The 17,328-nt window shown below is 35.2% G+C and overlaps 1 protein-coding gene across 2 annotated transcripts in view; it reads right to left on the bottom strand.

The window, feature by feature from the left end:
* Window positions 1-17,328, bottom strand: part of LOC106457876 (inositol-trisphosphate 3-kinase A-like) — a 64,876-nt gene that overhangs the window by 33,167 nt on the left and 14,381 nt on the right. For both annotated transcript variants that reach the window (XM_022383924.1, XM_013917325.2), the window contains exon 2: window positions 13,196-14,165. In XM_022383924.1, coding sequence (XP_022239632.1) covers window positions 13,196-14,098 — 903 coding nt within the window. In that variant the 5' untranslated portion in view covers window positions 14,099-14,165. The remainder of the gene's footprint in view (window positions 1-13,195; window positions 14,166-17,328) is intronic.

Raw genomic sequence — 17,328 nt, 5'->3', positions numbered from 1 at the left:
CTATAAAATTGCAAAATTCAAAACTGAAAATTTGTTATGTATCCCGCATGGATCTAATGAACCTCCATACCACTTTTGGTGAAGATCCATCCACACTCTACGAAGTAGTTACATGGACGTACAACAGACAGTACTATTATATTTATATAGATACATTATCTACAGAAATGAAATAAGTGTCAGAACTTCCATGACAAATAACAAAGTCAGAGATAAATCTTTTGTACGTGTAGGTTTTCCAATTTAAACTACTTGTAACTATTAATTACTACGGTGGAAAGTTTTGGGTATTTTAAATAGAATTTCTTGAAGAAAAGTAACTGTCAATATACATAATACTGCATCTCATAAGGACTGGGAGGGAAACAAAAAATATCAAGGTTTTTATAGAGCTACATCATGCCTATAGATTTGAACATTTGTTGAGCTATTGTAAATGCTAAATTAAGATGGCTGTGTAAAGTAAGTTGCGAGCAGTACTGTAACTGAATCTATTACACAAAGCTCAAATTCATAACCCTCCTCATTAAATGTTGCATGTATTAACGTCTGCTGATGTTAGATATTCAATACCTCAAGGTCCATTGATCTAGAGGTAATATAACCCACTCTTTATTCAGTACACACATCTATCTCTATATTATGATTAGACAAATCTTTCTTTCTACTGGGTCGGGATGGTTGAGTGGTTAACATGCCTGAACTGTGAATCAAAGATGTAATAGCTCAGATCCGGTTGTGGAAAAACGTTCTCTACACTTTGGAGCTGCATAAGAATGACAGCGAAATCCAACTGTTCAGTCGGATAAAGGCAGCCCAAAAAGTGAGGTGGGTGCTAACGACAAACTGTCTTTCCTCTAGCCTTTCAGTTCAAAATTTGGGAAGGCTATGCGAAGCTAGCCCTCGTGTAGTTTTGCGCGTAAATTTTATATACAAGAACTCCTTCTACTTTGCAAGCTTGCCGCCACGTAAGGTACTTCAAACTTCTAGCACAAATAGTTAAAACTTTATAAATATAGTCATATATATAGTAGTATGAAATCACGTGAATCAAACAAAAATATACTATAGTACTCAAGCAAGGCACTGTTAGTTGTCACAGTGACTTTAAGATTAGTTAGACTGCGATCTGCAATATTCATATAATTCGCTAAATTTGGCAGTTTGTACCACTGTGATAGTAACGTAGTCCTGCATATCATGAGAGTAATCATAATAAGTGTAGTGCATCTCCTACGTAGAGTACAAGTATGCTTAGTGCATCTCCTACGTACTATGTACGTAATCACAGTAAGCGTGGCGATTTCGCATCGTACATAAATTGTTTTTCATGTATATAATATACTAGTATTATTCTGTCTGCAGAAACTATTCTGTATAATCTCCGCATTCATCAAAAAACCATGTGTAGTCCCTAACGTGCGTTTCATGTTTAACAGCGTAACCAAAAAGAAAAACAACGTTAACGATGTCCATATGTATCCGAACTGTTTAAAACTTAAAGTGCAACATTGTTATTTTCACTGTGCACATGGTACACCTATAATAACAACCTTTATTGAGTTAATAAATATACGAACGTATAACATACACAAAGGATAAACTGACATCCCAAACACTAAACCATGTGATATAAACCTGTTTCAATATCAACTGTTTGACGTCACTACTGACGTCAAAGTTTTCACTGCTCACATAGTTTGAAGGACACTTTTGCAAGGGAAGGAAATGAAGAAAGGAAAAACCACTCGCAAGATCCACGTCCGTTCGCCTCCATTTTGGACTTAAAACAAACTAATGTGGATATAATACATAGGTACAAATAACATTTTATCAAGTTACTGAACTAATAACTGTAATAAATATGTTATATTTTCAGATCTGAACATACACACATAGTCCAAAGTTAAAAATTAATTTTACAATATTTTATCTATAACAAAGCAAAATCATAAGTATAATGTCCTCAGCACCTCTCTCGCGGTCTATATGCAAATTAGGAATCTGATAATCAGTCATGTAATCTGAAATGTAAATGGCTGGTCATTCAGTATACGCTCCAAAAGAACTTTGGAAAAAGGTAGCTTATAGTTCACGATTAATAATATAGACGGTACAAACAGCAAGAGCAGTCTTACACTGATGTTGCATGCAATTATTATAAGGTTCGCGGTCATTCTTTGAAAATATATGTTCTCAAGGCATCTTCAGTTTTGGGAGTCACTTGGTGATGTGAAGCCCCTCCAAAGAGCATCTCGGAGAAGTTTGATGGAACTGTAGTCAAACGAAATTCCGTTTATCTTTTCTCTTCAGCGAATGAGTCAAAATGTTGTTTGCACGATGTGGGTGGGCGTTATAATTCATAAGGTTAAAGTAAGAACCAATTATATCAGCAAACAGCAGCACAAATTTGGTCGTACATTCTACGAACGGCATTAACGGTACTGATCTGCAGGATGTAGAGGTTGGTGCATTCACCAGTGCTTATTCCTGCCCACATCAGATATCCTCCCACGACACATACAGTGGCACCTTCCTGTATCAAAACAGAGTTGGATATGGTTCCTAATTCTTCTCAAACGAATACACCTGTTATGTGGATGAGGGATGAAGCACGACTCATCCGTATGAAGAATATTATTCTAAATGTGGTTGGTTTACTAGAGTGTTGTTGTTGCCATTGCAAGCAAGCTGGTTGGTACCTTGCTGAAGTGGACCACACCTAAAAGAACGTCTGAAATATAAACAGCTCTTGTAAAATCTTTAATAGCTGTTTATACATGGACTCTTCGCCCAGTAGCAGGAATGAATATCTGATTCCATTTCAAAACAGTCATCTCATTATTGTGGTGAACCAGAATCTAGCGGTTGTTTGCTTCTGTTAATGATGGTTTACCTCCAGCAGGTGTCCGAAAAATTGTATCATTTGTTTGGTAGCAGCTTCAGAATTTGCTAACAACACTTGTATTTATGGTGTGATTGTCCGACTTTACACGTCCAATGGCTTTCCAGTTACAGCAGAACATTTTCCAACACTTTCTACTCTGTGATTCGCTTCAAAGTGACAATCGAGATAAGTCTACGTTAGACAACTATATATAACATTGGCTGAATGTATAATAACTTCCACTTCAAATCACATGACTCGTCATTAGATAGATGCCTGATTTGCAAAACATTGAATTGAAGGGGATAGTTGATATGATTTAAAAAGGTGGGGGGATTTTATCTTGTCATACATATAACATTACAAGTTCAGATTATCGTTTGTTTTGTGCCAATTTTCTATAGCAGTATGAATGGGTGTGAATGAAACTTCCACATAAATATTATATTTCATGTTGATAGTTATTTCAATGACAACAATTCCAGCTAACAATTATGTGAGAATTATTCATCTACATTTCATTACTTTGAATGTCCTTCTAATGTTGCGTGGTATCGTTTGTGGAACTGAAAAAATGCTAAATCTTTATCAGCAAACACATTACTGATAACTACCGACAAGACTATCTGATATCGAAACTCTAATCTGATGGGTTATCTCTTGCTCTGTTTGCAAATGGGGCTAGGAAGTTTACACTGATCATTTCTGTAATGTATGTACGTGAGCTCTATGCATACGTTCAATCGATAACTGAACCTAGGTTTCGTTTCTTTTCGAAATTCGAGTAAAGCTAAACAACAGCTAACTACACTAGCCGTTCCTAATTTTGAACTGTTAAGACTAGTGGGAAGGCAACTAAGTAACAGTGCCCATGCTAATGCAATCGAATAGCGGGATCTTATCGCCATTCTTAAAACGCACCCATGGCTCCAAGGTGCAGATCGTGATTTTTTATTTTTGCGGAAGTGAGACGCAAACTATGTACTCTCGGATCAACAGTAACGCACGTTAACCACTAAGCCTCCCGATAACGTAATAAAGTGCAGAGCATGTTTATATGAAAACGGAACACGGGCGATGAACCCTCGGATTCTCATTTCGTTAAGTTAACAAATTTGCCACGCCCAGCTGGAAACTGACTATTTTGTAGGTGCATTTCTATATCATTTACGTGGGAGGTAAGCTGTTTGTTGTAATCATAATTACTAATTCATCAACTGTTTTTCCACAACGCAAAGATAGACACTTCAATATTTTACACATGGGATTAGGGCAAAGCCTGCCCTAGGCAAAGTTGTAGCCTATGCAAACTTTGTATGCAGCGCCCCTGCTCCTATAAAACTGACAAGAACTACTAATTGCAATGTCGATTTTGGCGCCACTTGAGGTAAGCGCCCTATGCGGGGGTATACATTGCCCATCCCAAGGGCCAGCTCTGGATTGGAGGTTGACAAGGAAATAAAGGCTCATTTACTTTTTACTACATTTTTTTAGGGAACGATACTATTATGAGTTCTCTTGATAGTAACCTTAATAATTTCTGACCAACATTCTGACCCCACCGTATTATAAAGATAATATTTTTGAAGTTTATTACACATGGGTCATTTTAACCCATCCTACCATTTATAAAAGAAATATCTTACCCTACCAGTTGAGGGTTAATGTAAAAAGTTCGTGCATTAAAATATACCTCTTTGGGAATCAGTTATATCATCGAAGGATATTAACAAATATTTAACAACTGGAGGTAAAACGGACTTACTCACTGAGTCGAAGTACGAACTACGTTGTAATATATGGGTGTAAGAATTGTAAAGAAATTGTTTTTGCTGAACTTATTTATTATTTATATTATAGATACGTATTTATTTATTTTCTTTTTTGTCTATGCATATGTCAGGCGCATATGTTCAATGTATGTGTCTATGTTTGGACAAAACACTGTGTATAGACTTGCAGAAAATACGTACACTGTAAAATAATACACGGCACTTGAAGTAATATACTTAACAAGTGTAGTGCCAAAACATATGAATATTTACTTTTTGCTATGTAATTTATTTCCTTTCACAGGCACATTTAGCGTGGGCTTTACTTTCGAGTTCATTTCCCTTTATTTAAAGAATTGTCTCGTCTGAGTTGCAGACAAAAATGAAAAAAGTAGTGTTTAGTAAGAAGCCAAAGTAAATTAATGTACGGGTAAGCTGATATTTAAGATTAGTAAGAACCCTGCATGAAACAATTTCTTCCGGCAAGATTTAGAATGCTTATGCTATCATACATATTTTAAACATTTCAAAACAAACAAAAACTGCATCCCCAAATGATTTCTTTAAACCAGTGGTTCCCAAACTCTGAGGCTCCCTCGATGTGAATAAAAAAGTTTGAGCCCCTCACACTATATATTTAGCATGGTGATTGAAAAAAACAGTGCCACAGTAAAAACAATAACATCCCCTTTTAACATACTGTATCATTTAATTAAATAAACTTAATTTTTATTGGCTTATTGTTTATTTAGAATTAAAATTAATTCAGCATCTTTGTTTTCGGCTCATATTTTGGAAGCCCCCCGAAAAAGGTTCACGGCCCCCAGGGGGATGGCTCCCACTTTGGAAAACACTGCTTTAAACAATAGTCTCATTTTGTAATTTCGGGTACACCTTAGTGATACGTTTATTTTTCCAGAATCAAATCAACAGTCGAGGAAACCCTTATGTAATCATAAGGAAGTTTAATTACAAAACTTCTTTTTTTATCAAAAGCACCTAGTTCCAGAATTCTACAGATTTCTTCTGTGGGGTGTGGTATATTCCGTTGATATGGGGATTACTTAAATTGCATAAGCTTCGCTGAACCCAACCTGTCAGTAACACATAAACTACGGTTTTATCTCGATAATTTGTAAATATTTTCACATTTATCTAGTAGGTTCAAAGAGGAAGTCGAGATTGGGAGGTCATTTTCTACTGTTACTTTTTTAACTGTTGTCATGTTTTCTTGATTCTTTTCAACATTTGTAACGAAAATCTCAGATTTGATGGTTTGTTCGTCATATATATAAATACACGCTATGGATTCGATTACAATTTATTATTTAAACCATTTGAAGATTCGTGTTGACAGTTACGGTTTGTGTTTTAATGAAACGCTCCTGAAGAAGCAGTAAAGTGAAATGTTTTGTCTAATTAAAGAAAAATAACAATTTAGTGTTAGATAGTCGTTTATTTCTAGTATTAAAATGTCTTCTATACACCAATATACACTAGAGAAATTAAACAAAATAATATTGTTAAAATATTATCAGATTTATATAGTGTTATGCACAACACCAAATATGTCAGTAATAACACAGGCCTGAAATGATTTTATTGTCTAGAAATGTTAAAATGTTCTACAGTAATTCCTGTACGCTAAATCCGAAAATGATATCCATTTTTCTACATCAAATACAGATTATTCACAAAACTTCATAACGCAATACATAGAACAAAGACCACAACACGTAGTTTTGAGACTAAAAGACGTAGATTTCACACACACACACACACACACAAATCAGGATGAATGGGGATGCATATTCGTTTGACATCAATGTTATTCCCTTTTCTATAGTTTGTTTGTAGTTGTGTAAACAAACATAATAATAAAAATGTTCATTGTGGTAAAAAATAATAATTTGATCTAAGTAAGAGTTTTTTTTTTGTTTTGCTTCACGATTTGTAAAACATCCTTACATTATAAAAAAAAGAGAATATTATTTTCGAAATCTACGTAGTTGAATTATGGAAAATCCGTTATTAAAATCAAAACAACTTTTATGAAGTTTAAATTCGAAGGCCTGTGTAATTAGTATTCCCCAATTGTGATGTTACATTATTTGTCTAACACTACTTTATGTAATTAATTTACTTGCCATTAGATATTTGTTTTGAGACATATTTTTAGCACTGCATTCTATATGTAGTCCCTTAGGGATTTTCAAGAATAAGTACAGTGTATAATAACAGTATTCCAAACACACTGTGTTCGCGTCGTGGCCTACAAATACAGCGAACATTGCGTGGTTAGAATACTATTATTATACACTCGTCTAATTCTCGAAAATCCTTAAGTAACTTGATATAAAACACAGCGTTACAAAATATAATAGGTCTAATATGAGTCTAATGACAAGTAACTAAATTTGAAAACGGCGTTCACGCCATAACAATTGTTATATGTACATTATAAGTATATCTGTGAGGAATGTTATTTTGAGTACGGTTATGTTAAAGCAGTAATCTACAGACCCAATCCAGGTGCATAATAGACATACAAGTCTCTGTAATACCAAATTATCCTAAATAACTTATCATTCCAGAAAATACCACACGATAAAATGGAATAATACTAAAATGTGAATCATAGGTGGGAAAAATAAACCTAAAAGAAGCCTTCTATATCCATCCAACTTGAAAACACACTCAATCAACCTAGCGCAGAAAAATCTGGAGACTCCCCCTTGAAAACATTCAAATAAATTAGTTGATTAAACTCTTAACGTGTGAGAGCCCAGATCTCAGACGAATAGACAGCATACTAGCGTCTCTAGCAAGTAACTCTGGAATGAAATCCCAGCAATTATTATCCGAGAAATAGTCCTTTTCAGGACTTTTCTGATTAGCGCTGAAACTTAGGATGAAAACTATTTAATAATTACACTCGTTGGCCATTTTATTAGGATCCACACCTAATAATGGGTTGGGCCACTTTTTGCCTGAATAATAACTATGATACAACGTGGCATAGAACCCAAAAGAAGCTAGAAGGTTTTCTCAGGGTTTTCCCATATTCAGTCATCAATACTCTATGCAATTTATGAAGTGAGATAGGCAGAGGATCGTGATGGTGAACTCGTTCTAAGTTCATTCCACGGATACTCAACTGGATTAAGATCCGGATATTTTTGTGGCCATGGGAAATTCCTTGAGTCTCTGCCACGTTCATCAAACCATTCACGCACAATCTGAGCAGGATACATGGAAGAATTATCGTCTTGGAAGTAAATTATTCCCATCAAGATACACATAAGGCATTGCTGGATGCGATAATCAGAAATGATGCTGAGCTAAGTTGTGGTATTTATTTTGGCTTCTAAAGGAACCAAAGGGCCTGATGTATATCAGGAGAAAATGCTTCAAATCATGACCGCACCACCAGAACACTGGACAGTTGGGACCACAAAAAGAGTGGTCGAGTGATTGGTTGGGCTTTCTCCAAACCTGTCCTCTCCTATTCGTACAAAAAGAAAAAAAGAATAAGCAGGACTCGTTGGACCACGTCACTTTTCGAAATTCCTCATTAGTCCAAATCCTACGCTCCTTACACCACTAAAGTAAAGGTGTTTTTTCTTGTTGATAACTGAGATCAATGAGTCACGCAATGGTCTTCTACTACCACAGTCTATTCATTGCAACGTTATTCGCAAGGTACGACTAGAAATAGGTATGGATTGCCCTGTATTGAATGTCTCTATCAGTTGTTCTATTATTTGATGACGATTGGGTTTCACCATCCTGTCCAACTGCCTTTCTCCTCTTTCTGTCACTATATGTTTGTGGCGACAATTCTTCTCACAGCAGATATTTTACACACCTTATGCCATTGCTGACAATCGCGAATGACCGATACATTGGAGCGGCCTACCAACGAACAAACCTCTTTTGAACGCTGCAATGTCTTTGTCTTTCCAATATCTGTTGGACTGACTGCAAATTTTCTTCTTCCAATCATTTATAGAGATGTATGGATCACCTTACATACCATGTGATCAACATAATTTGCACCTGCAGCTTAGTTCAGACCCAAATCTGAAAGAATACATTGGTACTAAAAAAAATAGCTAGTCAGTGAAGTATCTAGTGTTAACAATAAAAAAGTAACTAATGACTAATTACACTTAGATGATCGTATAGACTACTAACCATGACAACGATCTGTAACATTGCGCAATTCAATCAACACATGGCTTAACTTTCCCAAACTAATACTACTGTACTTTTACTGAAGGCTTTATCAGTTATAATTTCAAGATTTAAAAGTCTAACCTTACAGTACTATCTGTAGGAAGTTGTTACACCGCAAGAAACATAGCCTATATCCACACGAAGTCACAAGTTTGTGTGACTAGAAAAACTTATTTATACGTTAATTTCATGCAAAATATAAGCAAAACCTAATCTTCAGTTAGAAAGCCAGATGTTGTTGTTTTTGTTTTTTTTTCGGTGGAGAGTGGAGCGCTTCAAAGAAGACTCGCAAACTTGTTCAGTAATAGCAAATTAGCAAATTTACTCGCAATGCCACTATAATAGCCAGTATACTATTTCGGTTTAGACGACGTCACATAGGTAACTACGTTTTTTGTTGTTGTTTTTTTTTTTTTTTAGTTTTCTTTTATCTAAAATATTTTACGAATGCTCAAAAGTTACTAGCACTTCCATCTGTACTACGAATATACACTTATTTTGACTTGGCTTATTTGTAAATGACTGTAAAAACAATACAAACGGTGAAGGAAGCGACAAAAATCCGGTTTTGACCACTAGGTGGCACCATAGTTAAAGAAAGCTTTAAAAGCCCCAAGCCACGGCAGCTCCAATATCATTAATATGAAGTTAGAAAGTAACCGTTCCGCATATTTGTTTTCAAGAAGTCGCTGACCGTAGAAAAGTTAAAGCAGATAAAACACGTGTCTACCATTTTTTGTGTACACAGATTTATGATGATGAACAGTTGTGATTTTCAGTTTCCTTATATTCAGTATAATACACATTAAACCTAACTATTCGCTCTAGTTTGTAGCAAGTTCTAACACTGTAACATTACTGAATAGTTAACATCTACGTCATTTAAAGGGTAATTTTCATAGTTAAACATAGTTCTTTACTTTTAACGCTTACTGTCGTTAATGAAGCTTTATCCTGTAATTCATACTTTGCTTGTCACTTTTTCAACAATACGGCAACAATAAGCTATAGAGCCATTGTTTACGGGACTTATATATTCAACGTAAACATACGAACGAGTTAATCAACTGAACCCTAAACCTTTCGACCATAAAAAAATAACGTGTAAGTCTTAGAAAAACAACTATAATGTTTTCAAGTGAATATGCTTTACTTTTAATTGTTTGTTTGTGTGTTTATATGTGTGCGCACGCGCGCGTATGTGTTGTGTTTTTTATTTGTTTTGCTTGGGTGAAATAAAAAGCTTATTGTGTTAGACTTTAGAAGAACAGAGTTAAGTACGCTATATCAAAACTATTTTAGAAATACAAGTCAGCAAGTCACGTGAAAAACCACTAAATGGATTATGGAAAACCCGCACGGTAGTGTGGTGTGCTTAGGACATAGCGGAAGTTATTTGGAATGGAAACTACGCTGCAGGGCTATTTTGAAGATATACGGTCGTCAGAACTAGCATGTACATATGTGGTGGCATGACACTATGAAGGTACTAAAATACGAAGTTGAATAGGTTTCTATAATATCAAACGATGTTGATGCCAATATTTCAACAATATAAATACTGACAAAATAGATCACCTAGTATTCATATTCGTATAAACAAGTGATGAAACCAAGCGAGACAAGCATACAGTTGCAGGTTTTTTGTTTTGTTTTTATAAATACATGAACTACCAAGAAGTGAAATTTAGCGAGTTGTTCTGTTAGCTTAATGAATTTACAAAAACCGTGTTATTACAACTTAATTGTAATAACTCGCCAAGTTTTTATGTTTAATTAAGGGCTGTCACTCATCTGTCAGTTACTGAATAACTCATTTAACAGCCTGAGTCATAACGATAACAATATAACGATCAGTGCCTTGGCCCTTCTTTCATCACTATCACTATTGCTCTGCAGCAAAATGTCCACTGCAAAACATTAGGATCAATGTTGCCCCCCCCCCAACTCTCCCCTTTCATTCCATTGCAAAGTTCATCAACTGCGCGCAGATGACGAATACCAAGAAACTGTTTGGGCAACTCAATAGCACAGAAGTCCGTGGAAGGTGTCTGTGTATGGCATAACATGCATTCCCCTTGTTCTTACATCTTGCAGAAGAACTGGCACGTTGCTTTGGGTGTGTGGCTGAATGCTTTGTCTTGATAAATCCATACAAATTGACATTCAGTTTGTACAAATATGGTATCTTCTTGGGATACAATAGCGTCAGAGCATAAATATGAGCTATTCTGTTATGGAGAATTCATCTTTATACGTTCCTCAGCTCTCCAGATGTTTAACTTACCAATTCAGCTATAAACTACAGCCACTATAAATATCTGGATTTTTGTAAGCTCTAAAATGACACATTTCCATTCACTACTTGCCAGATATCGCTTTTATAGCTTTTAACAGCTGCAGCTTTGGAGAAAGTTTGTGAAAAATTCTTGTGACGCTTTTCTTGACCAAAATTCGTAAGAATTATCTTGCTTATGGTTTCCACATTATCAGTAATGGACCCTAAGTTCTTGGGTTACTTTCTATGACAAGTTATTTTGCTTTCTCCACTACCTTTTATGCATGACTGGTTGTAGTCTATTTTTCCCTTCTGGAACCGCGCCCTCCCTCGTTTATCGATTGGTTCAACACTACCGATATCCTGTTTTTCGAGACCCTGAAAATTCGTGGTTGTATGTTTTTATAATCGTACAAAGAACGTTGCGTTGGAAGGTTCTGTTATGTCATTCTTCCAAAAATGGAATCAATTTTAGGGGCTTTCTGTACTTGTCATAGGCCACGAGATGGTCAAGGATAAGGTGACTGGGTATCCAGTCGTGAACAACCCTCTGTACTCTACATTAATAACCAATTTTTCACTGTATGTGTACTAACATTAGCTAACAATAAGAACCATATGATCTTAGCTACTCTCTTTTCAATTGTTATATAGATAATCATAAAACCTTTCCGTTTTCTTTACTAACATACATATACAAAACTTTCAAACGCATCACATTAAGCTTCATCTCGTGTAGGCTACAACATAATTCGTACAGTTTAAAACTACATCCAGCTCAGATAGGATAAATTTTAGTAAAAAAAAAACATCTTCGAATTGGCTTCTCTTGATCTTTGTAACTATATGAATAAAATCATCAAAATTTAGCACGTTTCATTCCATACCAGAAACTTTTCTTTTTACAAATTGTTTGAAAAAGTTTTCAGACTTTTTAAGGACCACCTGCGTCACGACTTTCTTGATATTTGAATTAAAAAGCCTACTTCTTCAAGCTAATGTTCCCTAACATCTAACAACGTTGTCTAACCTTTTACATTATTTGTAATGTATAAAATAAAGACTATGGTTCAATTCATGAAGAAAATCATCACCACCATGAGTGCTTTTTAAATGATCTTCGTGAAGAAAAAAAAACTTGTGATATATGTATTTAATTACACAAAAAAATCAAAGTGAACTGATTTGAAAAACGTAAATACGTAGCTTAAAATATATTTATTGACACAATTTTAAACGACCTCATTTGTGGTGTTCTATGCAGATATCGGTTTTGCTCAAAAAACAGCCTTTGCAGATTATTAAGAAATAACGAAACATTAACGACAACCAACATCTACACATACCACTTCAATTTTGTTAAAATTAACTGAACAGAAACTATAGCAAAATGTCAGTTTTTCCGTGATTATGAAAATTAATTACAATTTTCTAAAACCTACGTATCACGTCACCACTAAAATGTATTATTAGAATATTTCAACTTAATCTAAAGTCCTTCACATTATAAAATACTCTTGAAATGACGTATTAATTAAAGAACCACTCTAAAACAGCATATTACTTAATCCTTTGACGTACGATGATGGATATACAAGTTATAAAAATTTGTGTTTGTGGATGGACAGCATTTTCACTAACCTTGTGTACTCCGGACGGATATATACGTCCTGTTCCAAAGAAAACGACTGATGTTACTAACGTTAGATTTTGATCATAACGGATATTTCCTTCACCGACCATCAAAGGGTCAGAGAACCAGAAGTTTTTGTTGTTGTTTTTTCAAAACAGTTTCCTGCTATTGTTTTTAATACTTACTTTAATTTTAAGGCAAGTAAAATTAATCAGTTATGATAGTTTATTCCACGTTATGGCACCGTACAATAATCCTCCTGCAAACTGTACAGGCTAAAAACACTTTTCAGTAGTTCAGGCGCATGAACCACTGTCCCAGTTTTGGTACTGTAGTATCAACTAAAAATATATCATTTACAGATTTTAAAAACATGCTGTCCTTACCTTGGAACTACTTGCTACCGAAGTCTCGCTGACGTCACTTTGACAAGCATCATCATCCCACGACACGGAAGAAAGACTGGACATAAACGAACACGAACTGGAATTGGACAAACGACGATTCTTGGGGATACACCCAGCTATATCGTCCAACGTGACCTGAAGACAATCCTGAGAAGGTTTCATGTAGTCGTCCACTATTTGAAGATCCTGATCAGTGAAACTGCTATGGTCACTTATTACCACCGAAGGCATTGTAAGCATTGGACATGAAACTGACTGCATTATTGTTAGGGATCGTTTTCTGTGTACCTCTTCTCGGTTCTTCTCATCACTGTCTGACGTCATCACACAAAAAGTGTTACTACGGGTCTCAAACGGTAGTGATAAACATGTAACATCTTCATTGCCGTGCTCGATGGCCGAGTCTGTACTACAAGACCTGTGGGTACGAGCAGTAACAGCTGAAGAAACACAACTGGGAGAAGAATAAACTTGAATACATTGTCCTATGGATTCTGAAGTTCCCTTTTCATCCAGTGGATAGCTACTACTTCTCAGAGAATCGGGAGACATCTCACTGTCGAAACTAGCATGACCACTGTCAACACTACATCTCTGAAGGTAAAGTTTATTTATTTCGAACGACCTGCGAAACATTTTGGTTACATCTTCAAAATCTGCACCTCTATTCATTTCAATAGTATTATTCTGTGTTTCAAACGTTTTTGACAAAAAGCAATCATTACCTTCCCTGTCTGAGTCACCCATTTCTACAACTGACTTGCAGGTTATTTCATTTGTTTTCTCGGATTTTGGTATCTTCAACTGCTTTTCGAGTCTATAGTTTCTGGGTAAACACTCGATCGAAGAGGATCGCCCCCACGGAGAAAAACGAAGAGACATTTGGTAGCTATCACACTTTTCTTTCAATTCCTCGATTCCACGTTTTCTTCCAAAGACAAACGATTATCTGAACAAATTAATAAGTTGAAATTAGGCACGTCACATTAAAACCACTGTTTACAAAGTTATCCTACAAGAAATTACCCTAACAATTTAGAACATTAGCCCTGATGAATGTTCTGTCTATAAATACAAAGAAATTATTAACCCCCGGATTTCAGCGTTATAACCCTTAAACTCGCCGTTGAACCAGATTTTACCGCTCAGTAGCTGTGTCATCTTATCTCTTGCCAAGGTAAGATATTAAGATGCAAAAATTAAACAGTTGAATACATCTGTATTATCTTTTTAAGGAAACATTGAAATATAGTTAGAGATAATATAACATATTTTCACATTCAAAAATCAGAAAGTGTAAATTTTCATTCTTAAGATTGAGTTGTAAAGGAGAATAAGAGGGAAACCTTAATAGCCGCGGCACTTGACATTCTTTTAGGCAGGATTAGATTAAATTAATGTATGAAACTGTAATTAGATCTCAAATCGGTGAAGAGATGACGGAGCTATGAGCTAAAAGTTTGTACTTGAAAAAACAAACAAAAACGCAGAGCCATTCTATGAACCGCTCAGACACGGCTAAAAATATGTTATCTTTAAGAAATATATGAATAGCTGCATGATATAATCACGCTTCTTTCATTCCATATAAACATCCACTACAGTTGATATATTAAAAGTAATATGAACATTGTCTGGTATTTGGTATTTTCAACCTAAATGGAACCCTTGTAACATATTGGTTAAATGGTCCGGTCAGATATCCCAAGCTTCATGCAGAGCCGTCCATAATTTAGAACTGTGACCCGATAAAGGACAAGTAGGTAACACGACTCGCCACTTACATAGCTACTCTTAGCCATCGGTAAGTTGGATTGCCACATTTTTTAATTCCGTCACAGCTGAGAGTGAGAAACGTATTTATTTGCATATTGTCGGCTTGAGCTCTAGACCTTCCGATCGGTAGTCCAGCATGCTAAGAATCAGATTTACCAATGCTCAGTCATATTTCCTTTCCGATCATTTATGCACCTGATTTTTTTGGACACTACCCTTATTTCACACTGTATATTTTTCCGCCTACCCAACAAAGGCCAAGATCATCAGTAGGACTTTTGACTGCTTACATTACAATTCAAAGAAGCGTAGTATTCAAATCACGACGCTGTCCAAATCTTACATGATTATTATTTTTTATATTATAATTCCTTTAGTCTGAATTAAATGTGAACTGATATCAAGTGATGGCAGTCAATCATATATAGCGATACAATGATTATTAATAAAGTAATTTCAATAAGCCACTCACTTAAAATATGTTAAAACAAATACACAAACGTTTCAATTTCAGCTAAGAAACGAAAAACACCGACTTATTTTTATATTAGCGGTGGGGTCTACTTATATTCTTTTGAGTAATTTTATATTTTTAACAGTTACAACATAAACAGGGGGCCCCAATATGCAGTACTTAATTAGCGCGGTTAATATTGTATTGATGGTATTTTGTGCGACTTGTATAGTATTAGGGGCAGTATAAACAATAAAATCATGGGCCTTTACGCAATTTGACGCAAACATAGTTTAGATAAAATGTGTTTAACAAATACTTTGTGTCCATACAGACACTCAAACGTAATTCCAGGGTTAAATTGGATTACTGTAAGCACAATCCTTTCTGTTAAAAGTACCAGCGTCTACATCCTTACTGTGTTATAATATCTTATTCATGCAGCTGTGTTCTTACTTTCTCATCATTCTTTATAATTTCACACTAATATTATAACTGTTTTCAACTGCAAGAAAAACGTGTACGAGTTTTGAATCGTGCGTAACAACTAAGAAGTTGTGTTTAATGTCAGAATAAAAATGACATTTCGGTATTGGGTGTGACATTACATTCAGTTTTACTGTGATGTAATGCCACATAAAACACCAATCAGTAGATCAAGCTCCGCTAGCATAAGGCGTTTAATATTACTAAAAAAAATATATCACCTTCAAAATTTCCAATGGTTTTTTCAAATTTGACTTGTTTATCGTTAGTTTTGTATAAATCGAAACAATTTATGTCAACTACGGTAAATTTTAAGACACTTGGTATTTGATACCTGAACAACACCTTATGCGATACATGGGCATAACTGTCAGATCAGAGACCCCTAGGTTCATCCATAATTAAACTGCTAACCAGGGGGGAGGAGGGCAGCCGGTTAGAAGTATCACCGTCTTATGGCTGCTCTTAACCGAATATGTGGCTGACTTGTCACTTTAAAATTTGCCCACTACTTTTAGCTACTTATTACGAGTTCGAACCTAGAACTTTTTGATCCCTAACCACTAGTTACGCCTAGTTCCGATTACTTTAGGCTATATTATCCTTCTAACTTTAAATATGGTCCAAAAATTGTCAATGAAATTATTTTATCTTTGGCCATAATTTCCAACATAGTTTCAAACCGTAACAATAAAAGAGTTGTGTAACTTTAAACATAATTATCTGTTTTACACTGCTAATTAATGTATTCTTAATCGAGAGGCCCAGAAACCTCATGCAATTGATCAGGTTCAATTACTTAATCACCTGGAGGCTGCAATAATGATTTCGTCACAATTACAAACCCAGCAGAATGTCTTGTATCACGCGATTTGTTATCTCAATACAACGGAAAGTGATTACATAATCAACTTCATAGCTCACAGAAACACACAGAGGGAGGAAAGGATTTAGAAAAGTATTTAAAATCTTTTGAAAAATGTTCATACTTTAAAAAAATATATTAATCGAAATGACAATTATGGTACAGTACACATTTAGACTTTCATGATGATTTAAAACTATATTTTAATCAAACAAACAAAAATGTAAGGCTCATAATTTTTTTAAAGTACTAAAGTTCACAGTCAATATAATTATGCATGAAAATGAACAACTGGCGAGTATATCGAGCTAACTTCCCACGACGTGCCATAGCTGGGAACTGGTTCTTTCTGAGAAAGAGATGTTATGTGTGGGTTTTGGACATCAACGCTTTACAACACCTACAAGTGTTTATTACTTTTTTCAACAATTTAATGTTCTGGGCTACTGCTGTTTAGTGAAGAAAAAACTATGGGTGTTTCTTAATGATTCGAACGTGGAACTCGTCAAACTCTCTCTCTCTCTCTCTCTA

The sequence above is a fragment of the Limulus polyphemus genome, unplaced genomic scaffold (genome assembly GCF_000517525.1).
Source record: "Limulus polyphemus unplaced genomic scaffold, Limulus_polyphemus-2.1.2 Scaffold384, whole genome shotgun sequence".
Taxonomy (NCBI): Eukaryota; Metazoa; Arthropoda; class Merostomata; order Xiphosura; family Limulidae; genus Limulus; species Limulus polyphemus.
The sequence above is the reverse complement of the archived record's forward strand: the minus strand, read 5'-3'. Positions and strand labels throughout refer to the sequence as shown.